This window comes from Salmo salar, chromosome ssa12, assembly GCF_905237065.1.
Source record: "Salmo salar chromosome ssa12, Ssal_v3.1, whole genome shotgun sequence".
Lineage (NCBI taxonomy): Eukaryota > Metazoa > Chordata > Actinopteri > Salmoniformes > Salmonidae > Salmo > Salmo salar.
In genome coordinates, this window is record NC_059453.1 from 39,962,344 (window position 1) to 39,983,749 (window position 21,406).

Here is a 21,406-nt window from a genome sequence, read left to right on the forward strand (position 1 = left end):
ATGGTATAAACAGTATCATTATTTAAACTTCTAAAAAATTTTGCCCTCCTGTACGACTATATGCTGCTGATTCAGTCTCTTCTCACTCCATTAACTCGACAATCAGTAACTACACTTCCCCTCAGCTCAAATGATAATACAATCCTGTAGAACAGACACTTCAGCTCACTCTGAAGTTCAGCACATCAATTAATACAAAAATAAGTAAAGCAATTAAGTTAGTTAATAGCCAGCAACACTGAAGTCTTAGCTGTTCACTGCATCACTGAATGATTTTTCTGTATGATAATGTAGCCATTTACAACCCAATACATTCGATCTTCCAGTGTTGTTGGCCTATCAACTGCGCTCAATAAATAGCCATTTGTAGAGTTGAGACTAATTGGGAACGACACAAATTAGGCAAATCAATCGGAAACACTTTTTACTGAACAAAATATCCATCACAATGTTGTCCCCATTTGAAATCCAGTGTCAATTGGAAGTGATGAAACTGTGGCTTATTCTGCACAAGGCTGTGCTTGCGTCCCATGTCAGATTCACTCCGGATTTGGGATTGTGTCTATTATATCAACAAAGACCAGCTATATGGCAATTTCTGATATAGCCTACTGCTTTAGATTACAATCCGGTTAACGGCTTGATTTCAAAAGTGTGAGATCAGATGGGAAAAGAAGGAATATCGTGAAGTCCAACCATAATAAATCATGTCCAGCAAAACTTTGCCTTGATATTGGAAGCACAATTCCACAAATACTTAATCTACTATACACCATGTCACCTCGCACAATTCATAAACATAACTAGTACTTACCTTTGCATGCAAATCCAACAGTAAACCAATTGGCTCTGCAAGTGACTCTCATTGCCTTATACCTGACAGTTTGGTACCCAAAAAGTAGTGTAATGCATAATATAAAGTAAAATCCAGAAGCACACTCAGTGACTTTTAAAGGAAGCAAACCAAAATAGACATGTATGAATACTGAATGAAAGGTAAGTCCGAACTTGCTTTGCATTGCAACTTAGCAGCTTTTTCCATGGGCTCTAACAGTGAAAAAGGCATCTTCCAGGCCACATCAGTTTCTAAATATGCTTTACGTTCATCAGCATGTTCAAAGCAAGCCCTAGGTTGTCATGTATGTCCACAAAACAACCTACCATTTCACCACAGTGCCGTATACTAGGCCTTTCACAATCTGTGGGCTCATTAGGACAAAGTGAGAAATGCAGATATCCCAAATATCAAAGAACACCCAGCATTTCACTCTTTAAAACATTTTGAAATAAACAACTTAATTGATGAGTAGCCTATATAAAAAAAGGCTGTATACGTTTTACACCACTTCAAAATAAAATTCATGTTCAGAGAACTCATATGAATCAGTCAAAAATGTTCCATTAAACCGCATGATAAAAACAAGGTACATTTAGGTTTAGCACCAGGCTAGCTTGTAAGACACAAGAAACAGATGTTATCTTAGACTTCTAGTAGGCATGTTTGCCACTAGCATCTATAGTGGAATTGAAAGTGGGCCTTGTGACAGTGGAATAAATGTGTACTCTATTAAAACCCACACACACACAATTTATGAACATAATTATATACAGTGCTCCATCTGTAAACTGTTTGTGCTGAAATAAAAAATGTGAGACCATATCAACAGTGGACTACTGAACAAAATACAAAAACATTGAGTAAAGTGAACCTTAAAGGGAAATTAAAAAAAAGTCAACTTCATATTCATCTCCAGCACCACACCAATATCAACATGTGAAAATGGAACATTTCTATGTTTTGTAGTAAAAAAGATAAAAAAATAAGCGTTTTGCAAAGACAACCAATTAGTAGGGAATTAGTAGGCAACGCCTACACATAACTGGTTAAAATTACACAAAGAACTCCAATGATGTAATTTGAAACACTTATCCTCTATCTTTTTTACTGGTGCTGGAGATGATGAATATGAAGTTGAAAAAAGTTTTACATTTCCATTTTAAAAGGCAGGGGTTTGCAATTAAGATCTAGACAACCAAGTAAGGGGGAGTTTTAGCTAATCAATTACCTTAATTGATCAATCAAGTACAAGGGAGGAGTGAAAACCCACAGAACTTGGCCCTCAAGGACTGGCGTTTGAGTTGCTTTAAAGGCTGGTTTCCTAGACACAGATTAAGCCTGGTCCTGTTCTAAAAATAATTCTTAACAGAGAATTGCCATTGAAAGGGCATTTTAGTCCAGGACTAGGCTAAATCTGGGTCTGGAAAACCAGCCTACTGTATGGGTTTCTTGGCAAACCCTATCAAATTTCCCATTCAATGATAATTTCCCTGAAAATGACAATGCCCTTTTCCCCGTAAGAGCGGTTTGAAAAGGCTGCCAGAAATTTCAACCTGTTTTGGTGGGATGGGGTTTTGGCCTGCCGTTTTGCCCCCCCAAGACAGAGAAGTTGCTCTTCGCAGCTATTTTGTTTATTTTTCACCATTTCAATTGAAAACAATCACAGTAAGGTACTTAATTGTTACCCAGAAATTATTTGAAAACTGCTACATTGGGCCTTAAAAATGATTTCATACCTGGAACGTTTGGTAAAATCTGGGTGCCTTCCCAAAACCATTTTATTGTTCATATAGAAAATCAGCAAGCAAGTGAAAAATAATGAGAAAAATAGAATGGCTTGTAAATCTGTCAGAAATGTCATTTTATTGACAAAAGTGTACGCTAAACAGTATACACACACTTGTGAAATAAGCTGGAACGTCCCCAAAAATATAAAACTTAAGTGTCTCTTGTTAGACAACACTACAAAACTAAAACATTCCAAATAGTATTTACATCTTTGCAAAACAGCTCAAATTCAAAAAGAGTATATCGCAGGGGGACGTTGGCAGATACAAAAAGTTCTAAAGAGCTCTGCAGACCATTAAACCAAATGCAATGTTCAACATCTTTTTCTCAGAAACAAGCAGTACAATTTATCATATAACATAGCTAGCAACAACATTGAGATTTGCATTTACTAACAGTGAAAAACAGCATAGAGCAAATAAGCAAATGCTTTAACCATGACACAATGAGTGTTCTCTGTACTAACACCATGCATGGCAGCATTTGGCAAGTACCCCCTTTAGAAAATCATCACAAAGAGAATGTTAAATCTATGGAAGAAATACAAGAACACAAAACGTGTCGGGAATTTGAAAATAATACATGCTTCCAAGTGAAAGTGACATCTCAGCACAGCAATAAGACTATCCTCTTAATCCAACCATATCATTCAAGGCTCTTACTCTAAATATGATTGGACTCAAGCTACATCAACATGGCAACAGTTGGCTTTTTGCCATTTGGAAAATCCAAACATCCCACTTTAGTTATCATATTATACATCAAATCAATATAGCAGCGTGCCATTTTATTCTTACGCTACTAACAACTTGATAACTTTGGTAAAGGAGCTAAAGATAGTTGGGAGCTTAAATGCTAAATCCTAAATGCAAGTTCTTACTTTTGCATTAATGAAACCTGATGTGTCACTTAATCATTATTGGTAGAGGGGAACATTGGAGTCTTATCCTATGGTTATCTTCAATTTACTAGCCCCAATAGGCCTATCATTTAAATCCATGACAGCAGATGATGCCTCCTCGTGTGACTCAAAGGCAACCATTGCTTCACCAGTGGGCAGGCCCTTTTCACTGAACTGCTGACAGACTGAACCAGGCAGCACTTGATACCCATGAAAGAAATCTAGGATCTCATCGACTGTTACGGTGAAAGGCATGTTTTGGATCTTTACAATGGTTGGTCCACGAGGGTTACCAGGGCCTCCGGTTGACTGCTCTCTCAGAGGGTCAGAGCCAGGGCCACTGACCAAGGCAGACTGAGGGCGCACTTCTGAACGCCCTTGGCCACTTCCTCGGTTATGGCCTCTGCTCTTTCTAGAGCCGTTGTCAAAAGGTGGCCTGCCCCTCAAGCCCTCTGGTCCAAAGCCAGGTGGGCCATTGTTGATACCTGGTCGGAAGCTTGGGGGTGCCAGAACTGCTCCAGGCAAGTGACCGGCAACCATGGGTGGAGGAATGCTAAGGGAAACATTCTCTAGACTTGCTGCAAATGGGGGTGGAGGAGGGCCCACTAGTCCATTACCTGGGACAGTAAATTGAGGTCGGAAGCTTGGGGGTGCCAGAACTGCTCCAGGCAAGTGACCGGCAACCATGGGTGGGGGAATGCTAAGGGCAACATTCTCTAGACTTGCTGAAAATGGGGGTGGAGGAGGGCCCACTAGTCCATTACCTGGGACAGTAAATTGAGGTCGGAAGCTTGGGGGTGCCAGAACTGCTCCAGGCAAGTGACCGGCAACCATGGGTGGGGGAATGCTAAGGGCTACATTCTCTAGACTTGCTGCAAATGGGGGTGGAGGAGGGCCCACTAATCCATTACCTGGGACAGTAAATTGAGGAAAAGGACCATTGCCTAAATTGCCAACAGTGTTTCTGAGGAAGTTGAACTCTTCTCCTGTTATACCGGCAAAGGGGTGAGCTTGGGCTTGAATAGGATTCTGTGCCTGAGCATGGCCGTGTGCCTGGCCTTGAGAGTTCCCTTCAAATTTCTGGCATCTCTCAATTCTCTTATCCTGTGGTGGTGGGTTTCTCTCGATTTCCTTCATCTCCTCAAAGGTGACCAAATGCACAAAGGCATCTCTGCCATTTAACTTCTGCCTGTGTAGTTTCTCAGCATTTAGCGCATCCTCCTCTACCTTGAACTGCACAACAGCCTGACCTAGACCGTTACCACTGCTGTCAACCAGAACTTTAAGACTTTCTTCAACTACCGCAATGCCTTCCAGAAACAGATGGACATCTTCCTTTGACACATTATATGGAATATTTGAGATGTGTGCACAGTTTCTAGGGCTCTTGCCTGATTCAGAGTTTTTCTTATCAACACCCTGCATCCTTTGACGAACGGAATCAATCTTTTCAAACATAGCTTTCTTACTGATGGTTTGAACTTGTATGAATTGGCTTCCCATATACTGTGCCTGGCCTTGAGAGTTCCCTTCAAATTTCTGGCTTCTCTTAACTCTCTTAACCTGTGGTGGTGGGTTTCTCTCAATTTCCTTCATCTCCTCAAAGGTGACCAAATGCACAAAGGCATTTCTGCCATTTAACTTCTGCCTGTGTAGTCTCTCAGCATTTAGCACATCCTCCTCTACCCTGAGCTGCACAACAGCCTGACCTAGACCTTTACCACTGCTGTCAACCAGAACTTTAAGACTTTCTTCAACTATCGCAATGCCTTTCAGAAACAGATGAACATCTTCCTTTGACACATTATATGGCATATTTGAGATGTGTGCACAGTTTCTAGGGCTCTTGTCTGATTCAGAGTTTTTCTTATCAACACCCTGCATCCTTTGACGAATGGAATCAATCTTTTCAAACATAGCTTTCTTACTGATGGTTTGAACTTGTATGAATCGGTTTCCCATATACATCCTGTGATAGCTGAGGGCAGCCTTGTAATCAATTTCATTTCTCAACTGGACAAAGCCCTCACCTGTAGCTTGGCCAGTGGGTCCATAAGCAATGTAAATGCGGTCTTCCATAACGTCCAGGTTTTTGAAGAACTCACAGATCTGTTTATTTACTACTCCGTAGGGCAGGCCTTTTAGGTAGAGATAGAACTCCTTCTTGTGAGGGGAGCGAGACCTTGCATGATCTCTGGTTGAAGGAGACGCTGAACTCATGTTGCTGCGGCAGTGCTGGTCTTGGGGCATATTACTGGATTTTGAGTGGGCTTGCACTCCTACCCCATTGCCATCACTGCTGACACTCATCCACTGGCTCTCTGTGGCCGGAGAGATGTCCACGTACCTCTGCCTTAACATTCCGCTGCTTCTTTTGAGCGCCTCAAAAGTGTCCTGAGGGGAAAAGAACTTGGCCAGGGCCCTTCCGCAACTCCGGCCAAAGTTGTCCCTGACCAGTCGGATGGAGTCCACCCCTAACCCACAGAAAATCTCCCTAATATCCCTTTCACTAGCTGAGAAGGGCAGGCCTTGAAGGTGGACATATAACTCGTCTGAATTACCTATTGCTGCCTTCATCTGTGCCTGGAGATTTAACAGAGGGTTCATATGGCCAACAAACATGTGACTTGGGGCCAGTACACTAGGGGGTGGGACACATGGGTTGAATGGTGGCATTGAGCCCATGTGGGACAGACTCATGGGAAGGACAGGGGGGCCTTGGGTTAAAGGTGACACAGTGGGAACAGGAGGCACAGAGGACACTGGTGGTGGAAGTGGTATGGAAGGCATGGGTGGCATGGTTGTCAAAGGGTGGATAGGTGGTGGCACAGAGTTGAGGGAGGACATGGCTGTTCTCATACTGGATTCCATGGTGAGGTTTGGGCTGCTGAAGTTGTTGCTGAAACTGGGGGGCATGTTTCCCATGCTAGTGGTGGCAAACGTGGACACATTTCTGTTGCTTATGGTTTCATGTGCAGAGGCAGCTGTGGTGATGGTGGCTGGTCTGGTGTTGCTGAACCCTTGTAAAGTGTTGGGTAAACTGCCCCTCCCACATGTGTTGACGGTGGGACCTGGCCTGCTACCATTTTCTGCTGCTCCCCCTACTTTGCCAGTTTTAAAACGCCTGCGCCTGAGCTCAAGTATATTCTGCATCTCGGTCTTGCTGCTCAGCAAAAGTGACACTTTTGAACCTTTGATTGCTCCCCTTGTACGCATCATGCCAAGCCTGGCATCTTCATCTGTGGCGAAAACAATAAAAGCCTCACCACGTTTACCCCCTACAATATGCACCTCACCATCCGGGATGGTCAATCCAGAGAAGAAATGGCGTATGTCCATGGTCCCCGCCACTATCGGGAGACCCTGCAAGCGGATGACCACAGCCATGCTGCTGAGGCGAAACAACACACACCTGCAGGTAAAAAAAAGGCAACCACCGTAAGACTAGAGGAAAGAGCAATGAACACACAAGAAACAAAGAGCAGGAGAGAAACCATGATTTACAAGACAGCTTACGTTTGTGTGTGTGTGTATATATATATATATTCGATGAGAGCCCAATGCATCAGAGAAATTCAAAATAAATGTGCAAGTATTAGGCGGTTTGTCCACTCATCACCACTCTTACACAGCCATCCACACATTGCTTCATTCAGCACATACATCAGCCTTGGCTCAAGGACATTATGTAGACCCTAGGTCTAACAAGCAAATCTTGAATGTAGAAATGTTACTCGTAGGCCTAAATCTTGCTCATAATTATAGTACCACACATTTCAATGAAATTTAGGCTTGGACGGTATACTGAACAGCGGGGTGTTTGGAAATAGCCGTCAAAACAATTTCTTTGACTTTTTTAAAAATGAATTGGAATATTTGTAGCTAGTTTACCTGCAGTCAACTTGTGTAATACGTTAGGAGATGAAGATTGCGAACCCTCATTTCACCCGTCACATAATCTTTTATTATGAAGCTTGTTGGTAGTCCCAAGTCACGTGTTTGTTTACAAGCACAACGATGAGAGACCAGAGCCTTGAGTCACTCACTGTTGCTAAGCACGCACCAGGTGATCTAGTTACTGTATGGAATTCACATCTAAATGTTTGCAAGCTAGATATCGTATAAATATTAAGTTAACTGTCTAAAATGTTGTAAATGCTCTGCAGTTGTGCATTTGGTGTGCTAATTTAGTAGCTAGTTAGCCATCTCACTAAGTGGTTAGCTTCTTCCAAAATCAAGCTTTGCTTGTTAACAGCAGACAATTCCCTACTGGATCAAAAGCCTTGCTGTCTAATATTTGTTTTGTGTGTGCAGCAAACTCTGTAGCATTTTTTTGTTACTTGAATAACTGAGTTGGGATGTCTGTCTTGCAAATACTTTAGGTCAGAGACTTTATAAAATGTTAGCATTTAGATGCGATTTTACTATTACTTGTTAGCATTGCTAACTGTCGGATTACAAAGGCTCAGTGGGGTATGAAAATAGCGCCCCTTGTGTTCAGTATGACCTTGTACCACACTGGGATATTAAGTAAATCTGGATACAGCCCAAGCCTAATGCAATAAATTGTATAACCCTACAGTGCATTCAAAAACTATTCAGACTCGTTCCCTTTTCACACATTTTGTTACATTACAGCCTTATAAATGATAAATGTAATAAATTGGATTAAATAAATGTTTCCCCTCATCAATTTGCAGACCCTTTGTGATGCGACTCAAATGATGAGCTCAGGTACATCCTGTTTCAATTGATCATCCTTGATGTTTCTACTACTTGGAGTCCACCTGTGGTAAATTCAATTGATTGGACATTATTTGGAAAGGCACACCTTTCTAGATACAGTTGCAGTCGGAAGTTTACATACACCTTATCCAAATGCATTTAAACTCAGTTTTTCACAATTCCTGACATTTAATCCTAGTAAAAATTCCCTGTCTTGGGTCAGTTAGGATCACCACTTTATTTTAAGAATGTGAAATGTTAGAATAATAGTAGAGAGAATGATTTATTTCTCATCACATTCCCAGTGGGTCAGAAGTTTACATACTCAATTAGTATTTGATAGCATTGCCTTTAAATTGTTTAACTTGGGTCAAACGTTTTGGGTAGCCTTCCACAAGCTTCCCACAATAAGTTGGGTGAATTCTGGTCCATTCCTCCTTATAGAGCTGGTGTAACAGTTAGGTTTGGAGGCATCCTTGCTCGTACACACTTTTTCAGTTCTGCCCACAAATTTTCTATGGGATCAAGGTCAGGGCTTTGTGATGGCCACTCCAATACCTTGACTATGTTGTCCTGAAGCCATTTTGCCACAACTTTGGAAGTAGGTTTGGGGTTATTGTCCATTTGGAAGACCCATTTGTGATGAAGCTTTAACTTCCTGACTGATGTCTTGAGATGTTGCTAAAATATATCCACATAATTCTCCTCCCTCATGATGCCATCTATTTTGTGAAGTGCACCAGTCGCTCCTGCAGCAAACACCCCCACAACATGATGCTGCCACCCTCGTGCTTCACGGTTGGGATGGTGTTCTTCGGCTTGCAAGCCTCCCCCTTTTCCCTCCAAACATAACGATGGTCATTATGGCCAAACGGTTGTATTTTTGTTTCATCGGACCAGAGGACATTTCTCCAAAATGTACAATCTTTGTCCCCATGTGCAGTTGCAAACCGTAGTCTGGCATTTTTATGGCGGTTTTGGAGCAGTGGCTTCTTCCTTGCTGAGTGGCATTTCAGGTAATGTCGATATAGGACACGTTTTACTGTGGATATAGATACTTTTGTACCCATTTCCTCCAGCAACTTCGCAAGGTCCTTTGCTGTTGTTCTGGGATTGATTTACACTTTTCCCACCAAAGTAGGTTCATCTCTAAGACAGAACACGTCTCCTTCCTGAGCGGTATGACTGCTGCGTGGTCCCATGGTGTCTATACTTGCGTACTATTGTTTGTACAGATGAACGTGGTACCTTCAGGCATTTGGAAATTGCTCCCAAGGATGTACCAGATTTGTGGAGGTCTAAAACATTTTTTTTTTTCCTGAGGTCTTGCCTGATTTCTTTTGATTTTCCCATGATGTCAAGCAAAGAGGCACGGCGTTTGAAGGTGGGCCTTGAAATACAGCCACAGGTACACCTCCAATTAACTCAAATGATGTCAATTAGCCTATCAGAAGCTTCTAAAGCCATGACATAATTTTCTGGAATTCTCCAAGCTGTTTAAAGGCACAGTCAACTTAGTGTACACTGCGTGCACAATTAGTAGGCAAGTGAGTATTCTGATCTTATCATTGTTTCTATTCACATTTTTGAACTCCAAACCATGTAAACTTGAATGCTTATTGGATTTAATCATTTTCAGGTGATATGTATTTTTGTAATGAGGGAGGGTGTGGCGAAAGTGAATAACACCTTATATCAAGGTGTGTATAATTATTAGGCAGCCTCATTACCTCAGGTAAAATGGGCCAAAAAATTAATTTAACTGACACTGAAAAGCCAAAAAATGTAAAATGCCTTTCAGACGGATGCGACACTCTTTAAATAGCTAAACTATTGAGGCGTGACGCCCGGACATTCAAACGTTTTGTTGCGAATAGTCAACTGGGGCGCAAAAAACGCATGGGGAAGAAAAGGCGCAAATTAACTGCAAAAGACTTGAGAAGAATTAAACGTCAAACTACCAGGAACCCATTATCCTCCAGTGTCACCATATTCCAGAACTGCAACCTACCTGGAGTGTTCAGAAGTACAAGGTGTCAAGTGCTCAGAGACATGGCCAAGGTCAAGAAGACTGAAACAAGACCACCACTGAATAAGATTCACAAGTTGAAACGTCAATATTGGGCAAAGAAATACCTGAAGACAGATTTTTCAAAGGTTTTATGGACAGATGAAATGAAAGTGACTCTTGATGGACCAAATGGATGGGCCCGTGGCTGGATCAGTAATGGACACAGGGCACCACTTTGAGTCAGGTGACAGCAAGGTGAAGGAGGGGTACTGGTATGGGCTGCTATCATTGAGGATGAGGTAGTTGGACCTTTTCGGGTTGAAGATGGACTGAAACTCAACTCCCAAACCTACTGCCAGTTTCTGGAAGATTCTTTCATCAAACAGTGGTACAGGAAGAAGTCCTCAGCATTCTAGAAGGCCATGATCTTTATGCAGGACAATGCTCCATCACATGCATCCAAGTACTCCACTGCTTGGCTAGCCAGCAAGGGCCTCAAAGATGCCTGAATAACGACCTGGCCCCCTTCCTCACCTGACTTAAATCCTATTGAGAACTTGTGGGCCCTTCTCAAATGTGAGATTTACAGTGATGGAAGACAACAGATCTTTTTGAACAGCATTTGGGAGGCTGTGGTTGCTGCTTCAGTGAAAATTGATCGTGAACAGATCAAGAAACTGACAGACTCCATGGAAGGCTCATAGCAGTTCTTGAAAATAAGGGTGGCTATATTGGTCACTGAATATTTTTGAAAGGCCAAAAATATTATAGAATTGTCATTTTGTGTTACTTATCTGTTACACTTACTCAAAAAATTGATAACAAACAAGTGAGTTGAGAGAAATTATTTTTGTAATTTAGTTGCCTAATAATTGTGCACACATATATTTCCCTGAGAAAGACAACTAACTTTTCCTTTGTTAAACATTCAGGTTTGAGGTTCAATAACATTTTGGATTGACTGAGAGCATTGTGTTTGATCAACAATATACTGAATGCCGAAGAATACAAGTTTGCCTAATAATTGTGCACGCAGTGTATGTAAACTTCTGACCCTTGGCATTAGAAGCTTCTGATAGGCTAATTGACATCATTTGAGTTAATTGGCGGTGTACCTGTGAATGTATTTCAAGGCCCACCTTCAAACTCCGTGCCTCTTTGCTTGACATCATGGAAAAATCAAAAGAAATCAGCCATAACTTCAGAAAACAAAGAATCTAGACCTCCACAAGTCTGGTTCTTCCTTGGGAGTAATTTCCAAATGCCTGAAGGTACCACGTTCATCTGTACAAACAACAGTACGCAAGTATAAACACCATGGGACCACGCAGACGGCATACCGCTCAGGAAGGAGACGCTTTCTGTCTCCTAGAGACGGACGTACTTCGCTGTTGTTCTGGGATTGATTTACACTTTTCGCACCAAAGGACCTTGTGAAAATGCTGGCGGAAATGGGTACAAAAGTATCTATATCCTCAGTAAAACTAATCTTATATCGACATAACCTGAAAGGCCGCTCAGTAAGGAAGAAGCCACTGCTCCAAAACCGCCATCAAAAATCCAGACTACCGCACATGGAGAAAAGTCCTCTGGTCTGATGAAACAAAAATAGAACTGTTTGGCCATAATGACCATCGTTATGTTTGGAGGGAAAAGGGGGAGGCTTGCAAGCCGAAGAACACCATCCCAAACGTGAAGTATGGGGGTGGCAGCATCATGTTGTGGGGGTGCTTTGCTTCAGAAGGGACTCGTGCACTTCACAAAATAGATGGCTTCATGAGGAAGGAAAATTTGGTGGATATATTGAAGCAACATCTCAAGACATCATCAGGAAGTTAAAGATATCCCTCTAGTGGTGTGGGGGCTGTGCTTTGGCAAAGTGGGTGGGGTTATATCCTGCCTGTTTGGCCCTGTCTGGGGGTATCATCGGATGGGGCCACAGTGTCTCCTGACCCCTCCGTTCTCAGCCTCCAGTATTTATGCTGCAATAGTTTGACCCTAGCCCCTTGACACAGTCTCTTATATCTGGAGTATTTCTCCTGTCTTATCCGGTGTCCTGTGTGAATTTAAGAATGCTCTCTCTAATTCTCTTTCTTTCGGAGGAGGAGAACCTGAGCCCTAGGACCATGCCTCAGGACTACCTGGCATGATGACCACTTGCTGTCCCCAGTCCACCTGGCTGTGCTGCTGCTCCAGTTTCAACTGTTCTGCCTGCGGCTATGGAACCCTGACCTGTTCACCGGACGTGCTACCTGTCCCAGACCTGCTGTTTTCAACTCTCTAGGACAGCTAGCGGTAGAGATACTCAATGATCGGCTATGAAAAGCCAACTGACATTTACCCCGGAGGTGCTGCCCTGTTGCACCCTCGACAACTACTGTGATTATTATTATTTGACCATGCTGGTAATTTATGAACATTTGTACATCTTTGACATGTTCAGTTATAATCTCCACCCGGCACAGCCAGAAGAGGACTGGCCACCCCTCATAGCCTGGTTCCTCTCTAGATTTCTTCCGAGGTTTTGGCCTTTCTAGGGAGTTTTTCCTAGTCACCGTGCTTCTACACCAGCATTGCTTGCTGTTTGGGGTTTTAGGCTGGGTTTCTGTACAGTACTTTGAGATATCAGCTGATCTAAGAAGGGCTATATAAATGAATTTGATTTGAAAGCTTGGTCGCAAATGGGTCTTCCAAATGGACAATGACCCCAAGCATACTTCCAAAGTTGTGGCAAAATGGCTTAAGGACAACAAAGCCAAGGTATTAGAGTGGCCATCACAAAGCTCTGACCTCAATCCCATAGAACATTTGTGGGCAGAACTGAAAAAGTGTGTGCGAGCAAGGAGGCCTAAAAACCCGACTCAGTTACACCAAGTCTGTCAGGAGGAATGGGCCAAAATTCACCCAACTTATTGTGGGAAGCTTGTGGAAGGCTACCTGAAACGTTTGACCGAAGTTAATACTTTTGTCCGAAGCAATACTGCCAAATACTAATTGTGTATGCAAACTTCTGAGCCACTGGGAATGTGAAGAAAGAAATAAAAGCTGAAATAAAATCACTCTACTATTATTCTGACATTTCACATTCTTAAAATAAAGTGCTGATCCTAACTGACCTAAGACAGGGCATTTTTACTAGGATTTAATGTCAGGAATTGTGAAACTGAGTTTAAATGTATTTGGCTGAGGTGTATGTAAACTTCCGACTTCAACTGTAAGGTCCCACAGTTGACAGTGCATGTCGGAGCAGTGGCCTCCATCGTTCTTAAATGGAAGAAGTTTGGAGCAACCAAGACTCTTCCTACAGCTGGCCATCCGGCCAAACTGCGCAAATCGGGGGAGAAGGCCTTGGTCAGGGAGGTGACCAAGAACCCGATGGTCACTCTGACAGATCTCCAGAGTTCCTCTTTGGAGATGGGAGAACCTTCCAGAAAAACAACCATCTCTGCAGCACTCCACCAATCAGACCTTTGTGGTAGAATGGCCAGACGGAAACCACTCCTTAGTAAATGCCACCCCGCTTGGAGTTTTCCAAAAGGCACCTAAAGGACTCAGATCATGGGAAACAAGATACTCTGGTCTGATGAAACCAAGATTGAACTCTTTGGCCTAAATGCCAAGCGTCAAGTCTGGAGGAAACCTGGCACCATCCTTATGGTGAAGCGTGGTGGCAGCATCATACTGTGGGGATGTTTTTCAGTGACAGGGACTGGGAGACTAGTCAGGATTGAGGGAAAGATGAACGGAGCAAAGTACAGAGAGTCTTGATGAAAACCTGCTCCAGAGCGCTCAGGACCTCAGACTGGGTTGAAGATTCACCTTCCAACAGGACAACGACCATAAGCACACAGCCAAGACAAAGCAGGAGTGGCTTTGGGACAATGCGCTGAATATCCTTGGGTGGCCCAGCCAGAGCCCGGACTTGAACCCGATCGCTACCTTCTTGGGTAGCGTCATACGCAAGAAGACTCGAGGCTGTAATCGCTACCAAAGGTGCTTCAACAAAGTACAGAGTTAAGGATCTGAATACTTATGTATATGTGATAAGTATTTTATGTATTATACTTTTGCTAAAATTGCTAAAAAAACTGTTTTTGCTTCGTTATGAGGTTGCAGAGGCAGTTGCAGGGCATTCGGTGTGTTGCATTGTTATCGAACGTATGCGTCAAACTGTATGCGCACGGCTTTGACAGAAACGGTAACAGAAGGTGAATGTTTTACTTTTGTTGCATACATACATACATACATACTCCAGATGATGCTGCACACTATTTTGCGCAACCATATTATCGGTGTTCTTGAAGCGTTAGCTGAGGTGTATTGGCAACATACCACACCCACTTGTGCCTTTTTGCATAATCATAAGTCAAACGAGTTAATTTTCCATCAATGGATGTGGATTTATCTTGGGAGTTTAATACTAGCGAATTATCTTCTCTTGTGACATATTCAAATTCCTTTATAGCTCGCAATAATTATTATTTAGAGTTAAACCGAATTTTGCATCTAATTTTGTTACAAATTACTATGATATTTATTCTTAATTCCCTCAAACGTTATGGTGGGGGAAAAAAGGGTTTATTGTATAAATATGTTAACTCTCTTACTGTGAAAAAAAATGTTGGGCTAGTTTTCAGGCCTTTTGGGCAGGTTGTGAGTAGTCCTGCTAAAAACCCTGGCTCACGCTAATGTTGTTCACAACACACTGGTACTGTATATTTACAATAAACTACATACTTCCTAGTTAACAGCAAAAGTTCAGCTGTGAATCAGACACCCTGAAAACTACCAGACGCTTATTTTATAGTAGAGACTCGACATGGAGAGAGAACTTTCTATGAAGTTAACTCAACAATTATTTAAAAAATAAAATAAAATAAAAAAATAAAAGACTGACAAGAACCCCAAGGCCCATTACGCCCACAAAATAACAATACACGGATTTGCCTCGATCTCTAAACTAACAGAGGCTTACCTTATAAAATTAAGTAGCCTACAAATATTACCTTGTCGCACGAAACGGAATATCAGGTCTCTTATGAAACAATTGTACTTGTCTTACAACTGAACAGCACCATGCCGTAACACGAAATGAATATGGAGTCGAGGAAATGTTTCCTAAAAAAGGTGTGGCAGATGATCAAGTGAGCTCAACATTGGATGATCAGCCACCATAAAAAACGTTCCTATTGGACAAGAGGCAATGTCACTCACCCGGTGCCCGCAGAGCAGGGGGAAGAGTCCGTGCTATCCGGAATACTTGGGACGTCCCTACCCCATGCAAGTCGTTGAAGTTTAACATGGTTAAGGCAAATATTTGTATATTTGTGGTTAAGGTAAGGGTTAAGGTTAGGTAGGGGACGTCCTAAGAATCCCGGATAGTACTGACCGTGCAGGAAGTGACTACACACATATCCCGGTTGTCACTAGTTACCACAGCCACAAATTGCCTGTATAGTAAAAATGTATGAAAACCAAAATGTGCTTTTTGGTCTTAATCTTAAATTAAGGTTAGTCATAATGTTACAGTGTGCCTAGGGTTAAGTTTAGGGTTAGGTTTAGAAATGGTAGAAATAGGCGTGGTTTAGCCATTTGTGGCTGTGGTAATTAGTGACGACTGCATATCCTTGTTGAAACTACACCCAGTGCGACAGGGTGAATTTTTTTCTTCTTCTATAGATATAAAAGATGTAGCCATTTACGATTAGCCTATCCATCCGATGTACAATGTTAACGTATAAACTCCGTTCAATAAACAGCCATTAACCACTTCTGATAACGTTTCATGACGTCTGACGAGTATACACTTGCGGGGCGAGGAAGGAAGGAAGCGATTTTTAAAGGGACCGCCCTTGCCCGGAAATTCGTCACACGTTCATCCCGCGATGACTGTGTTTTCATCCACCGGAAGCTTGTTGGTGGTTTATATGCGCTAGTCAATTATGATTGCATGTCTACTTACATGAACTATGTAAGTAGACAATTATGATTGCATGACATTATTAACGCCTACTGTATAATAGCTAATTAATTAGCTAACTAACGTTAGCCTGCCTAGCTGTAACTTCTGAAGAAGGAAAATGTTTTATTTCTACAATTTCCAAAAACAAAAACATCATTACTTTTACTAGACGTGTTTGTGAATTTAATTTATAACTTATGTACATTTGTTTTTACTTACACTTGTATGTTGACATCTCCATATTGATGTTGAGGTTTTAAGTTTTGGCAGACTTTTCTTAGCAGATGTACAATCATCGCGAATTGAATTATGGGGCGTTTCACGCCCGACGTGAACATAAAATTGTACATTCGCAAACGCCATTAAAAACGAGGGCTGAGGGTCTTACGTTGCTAACTTCCCTTGCGTCGTCATTTGAACCAACGACAAGATTGGGGGCGGCAATTCCCCTAAGGGCATAAGGCGATGGTAAATTGACGAAGGTGTATCTTTTATTAGTTTGAAACGTAGCCCAGATCTCTCGTGCCTTGCGAATTTGCAAATTAATAGGTTACTATGTCCTGATCAAAAATATTCTTACAGAGAGCAGAGCTTGTGAAACTGGTGCATTTTTGCCAAGCACCTAATTTAAAATATGGACGTCTGCAGTAAAATTCAACACCAAAATATACATGTTTTCATTCAAATCAGTTTTTTTTTTTATAATCCACTTATGCTTTGTACTGGTTTAAAAGGTGTGCAACTTATTTCTGCACTACTACTCATCTAAATGTAAACAATTAAGTAAAATTAACACCACTAACTGAAGTTATTTGTATATTAGGCTACCACACACAGAGAGCACACAACCCTTTCTGTATACAGCAAATACCAAGGCTCTATTTCCTATGTAGGCTATCTAATATTTTCACTTTGAGCTGTAATTTTTGTTCTCAAATTCTGGCTATCCATTTCTCCACACCTATACATTTTATAGCTATACATGCATTTCTACCCATATCCTTGGACAGAACGCCTATTCAGCTCAAATGATAATACAATCCTGTAGAACAGACACTTCAGCTCACTCTGAAGTTCAGCACATCAATTGATACAAAAATAAGTAAAGCAATTAAGTTAGTTAATAGCCAGCAACACTGTAGTCTTAGCTGTTCACTGCATCACTGAATGATTTTTCTGTATAATAATGTAGCCATTTACAACCCAATACATTCGATCTTCTAGTGTTGTTGGCCTATCAACTGCGCTCAATAAATAGCCATTTGTAGAGTTGAGACTAATTGGGAACGACACAAATTAGGCAAATCAATTGGAAACACTTTTTACTGAACAAAAATATCCATCACAATGTTGTCCCCATTTGAAATCCAGTGTCAATTGGAAGTGATGAAACTGTGGCTTATTCTGCACAAGGCTGTGCTTGCGTCCCATGTCAGATTCACTCCGGATTTGGGATTGTGTCTATTATATCAACAAAGACCAGCTATATGGCAATTTCTGATATAGCCTACTGCTTTAGATTACAATCCGGTTAACGGCTTGATTTCAAAAGTGTGAGATCAGATGGGAAAAGAAGGAATATCGTGAAGTCCAACCATAATAAATCATGTCCAGCAAAACTTTGCCTTGATATTGGAAGCACAATTCCACAAATACTTAATCTACTATACACCATGTCACCTCGCACAATTCATAAATATAATCCAACAGTAAACCAATTGGCTCTGCAAGTGGCTCTCATTGCCTTATACCTGACAGTTTGGTACCCAAAAAGTAGTGTAATGCATAATATAAAGTAAAATCCAGAAGCACACTCAGTGACTTTTAAAAGGAAGCAAACCAAAATAGGCATGTATGAATACTGAATGAAAGGTAAGTCCGAACTTGCTTTGCATTGCAACTTAGCAGCTTTTTCCATCGGCTCTAACAGTGAAAAAGGCATCTTCCAGGCCATATCAGTTTCTAAATATGCTTTACGTTCATCAGCATGTTCAAAGCAAGCCCTAGGTTGTCATGTATGTCCACAAAACAACCTACCATTTCACCACAGTGCCGTATACTAGGCCTTTCACAATCTGTGGGCTCATTAGGACAAAGTGAGAAATGCAGATATCCCAAATATCAAAGAACACCCAGCATTTTACTCTTTAAAACAGGGGTCACCAACACGGTGCCCACGGGCACCAGGTCGCCCCCAGGGACCACATGAGTCGCCTGCAGGCCTGGTCTAAAAATAGCACAACTCACTAGTGAGCCGCGTCTGAAATTTAATTATATTCTTTTGCCATTCTTTTTAATCACATTTGCATTTATATATATGTAAAAATGACAATATCTTAAAAATATTTTCATTATACATGAGTTTAGATTAGGTCAGAGTTCACCTAAACTTCTCTAGTTCATAGGTCAGTATTGTGCGCTCGAAAAAACCAGTGCTCGTGGAGAGTAAGCTAGCGGGCACTGCGAAGATGTTAGCTGAATGCAGTTTCTGGCAAAGTGCAGCTGGTTTAGCATCCAGTGCGACGAGTCCGTGGACAGCGGCAGTATAGCTCAGCTGTTAGTTTTTATCCGGATGGTGTTTGAAGATTTCTCCACAAGAGAAGAACTCCTGGCACTACTGCCCTTAAAGACAACTACGAGGGGAGTTGACATTTATAACACGGTGAAGGAGTTTTTCGTGCAGAAAAAGGTACCATTGGAAAAGCTGGTAGCGGTGACTACAGACGGGGCTCCTGCTATGATCGGCCGACATACAGGTTTCATCACTCACTGTAAAAGTGACCCAGAATTCCCAAAATTTCTGCATTACCACTGCATCATTCACCAGCAGGCGTTATGTGCAAAAGTGATCGGCTTTGAGCACGTGATGACTCCCGTTGTAAAAATCATAAACAACATCCGCTCCAAAGCAAAACAGCACAGGATTTTCAAGGTGCTATTGGAGGAGATGTCAGCTGAATATGGTGACCTGCTGCTACACACAGAAATCCGATGGCTCAGCAGAGGACGAGTTTTACTTCGTTTTTTGTCACTTTTGGGTGAAATCAAAGAGTTCAAGCAGTCCAAAGGCGAAGACGTCTCACTGCTAGAGGTCACAGAGTGGACACTTGACCTTGCATTTTTGACGGACATTACTGGGAAACTAAACGACTTGAACTGCAAGCTGCAAGGCAAAGGTAAGACTGTTGTTGATCTGATAAGTGCTTCAAATGCATTTAAAGCCAAGATTAACATTTTCTCTGTGGATTTACAGAAAAAAAGGTGCTGCACTTTCCCTCTGTGCAGTCGGTGCTGAAAGACAATGCTTCTGCATCTGAGACATTTGACAAAGTTGCAGAAAAGTACTGTGAAGTCATAAACAGACTTGGGCAAGAGTTTGAGAATAGGTTTTGTAACCTTCATCAGCTTGAGCCATGTGTGTCGTTCATTTCCAATCCTTTCATGAATATGGACACAACATTCTTTGCTGAGCAACTAAGTGCAACGTTCAACTTCGATGCTGGACAGGTGGAGATTGAAATCATAACATTGCAAAATGACCTCCACCTACCTCAAAGCCTACACCAAACTTTTGGTGCCTTGTTGACACAGAGAAGTACAGTGGAGTATGCACAGCAGCTATGAAGGTTACTAGCCTGTTTGGTTCAACCTATCTCTGTGAATCAGCGTTTTCTGACATGAACTTCATCAAGAACAAACACAGAACACGCCTCACTGATGTACATCTGAAAGACTCACTCACAATTGCAGTGTCAAGTTACACACCAGATTACAATGCACTGGTGAACAGCATGCAATGCCAGTCTTCCCACTAACAAAGAAACAGATACCAGATGTTGTCAGTGGCAACATGGCAGTGCCATGGCGAAGTTGAATTAAAATATTGAAGAATTGTGTTCAATTTAAAAGTGTGTTAAAAAATGCAGCAGATTTGGTCATTAGTTCAAAATGTGACAAGATTTATTTAAAAATAAGTTGATTTTTCTAACATTACATAATTGATAACTTTTTGAAACATAGTGCAACATAGCTCATGATTTGTTAAAAGGGTTTGTCAGTGGCTAGTGAAAATGGGACATTTTTCCTATGAAATGTAGTGATGTAAGTGATCATCTGAAAATGTAACAATTACTGAGATTAAAGTGCTGAATATTGATATCTGTTTCCCACCTTATTGTCATTGTTGATAATTATTGTGAGAAATTATTAACGTGATCAGTGTCTTCACATAGATGAGTATCATTAATCATTATTAATAACGTATAACTAAAGGCAAACTGAGCAAATTTGTTATTTCAGAAGAGCGTATCAAACTGGTAGCCCTTCGTATAACTCAGTACCCATGAAGTAGCTCTGTTTCAAAAAGGTTGGTGACCCCTGCTTTAAAAAATTGAAATAAACAACTTAATTGATGAGTAGCCTATATAAAAAAGGCTGCATACGTTTTACACCACTTCAAAATAAAATTCATGTTCAGAGAACTCATATCAATCAGTCAAAAATTTTCCATTAAACTGCATGATAAAAACAAGGTACATTTAGGTTTAGCGCTAGGCTAGCTTGTAAGACACAAGAAACAGATGTTATCTTAGCCTTATAGTAGGCATGTTTGCCACTAGCATCTATAGTGGAATTGAAAGTGGGCCTTGTGACAGTGGAATAAATGTGTACTCTCTTAACACACACACACACACACACACACACACAATATATGAACATAATTATATACAGTGCTCCATCTGTAAACTGCTGAAATAAAAAATGTGAGACCATATCAACAGTGGACTACTGAACAAAATACAAAAACATTGAGTAAAAGTTCTATTTACGTTCATTCAAACATGTCAAACGTTGTATAGCATCAATCTTTAGGGCCTTTTTAACTTACAACATCAATAATATTCCAACCGGACGATTCCAATGTCTTGAAAAACATTTTGGAACACAGCTACCTCTCAAGTGAATGCGCGCCTATGAACTCATGTGCATTCCTGAGTCAACAACTTCCAACTTCCTTTATTCGCTCTCTGTTCACCATAGACGCCTCAACAACTTTCTAAAGACTGTTGACATCTAGTGGAAGCCTTAGGAAGTGCAAAATGAACCCTAAGTCACTGTGTTAGATTGGCAATGACTTGAAAAGACTACAAGAACCAGATTTCCCACTTCCTGGTTTGATTT

At 41.4% G+C, this 21,406-nt stretch overlaps 1 protein-coding gene across 3 annotated transcripts; it reads right to left on the minus strand.

Annotated features, from left to right (window-relative positions):
• Positions 1–2,671: 2,671 nt before the first annotated feature.
• On the minus strand, positions 2,672–16,566 carry LOC106565030 (RNA-binding protein 12). Of its 3 annotated transcripts, none has more exons than XM_014131607.2 (2): positions 16,445–16,566; positions 2,672–6,939 (listed from the first exon to the last, which is right to left on the minus strand). In XM_014131607.2, exons 1-2 carry the CDS (start codon positions 16,561–16,563, stop codon positions 3,570–3,572), a joined length of 3,489 nt encoding a protein of 1,162 aa, XP_013987082.2. In that variant the 5' UTR covers positions 16,564–16,566; the 3' UTR covers positions 2,672–3,569. The 3 variants fall into 3 exon arrangements, with proteins under 3 accessions (XP_013987082.2, XP_045547323.1, XP_013987083.2); XM_045691367.1 differs by lacking the exon at positions 16,445–16,566 and adding an exon at positions 15,478–16,070; XM_014131608.2 differs by lacking the exon at positions 16,445–16,566 and adding an exon at positions 15,270–15,410.
• Between the last annotated feature and the right edge of the window lie 4,840 nt (positions 16,567–21,406).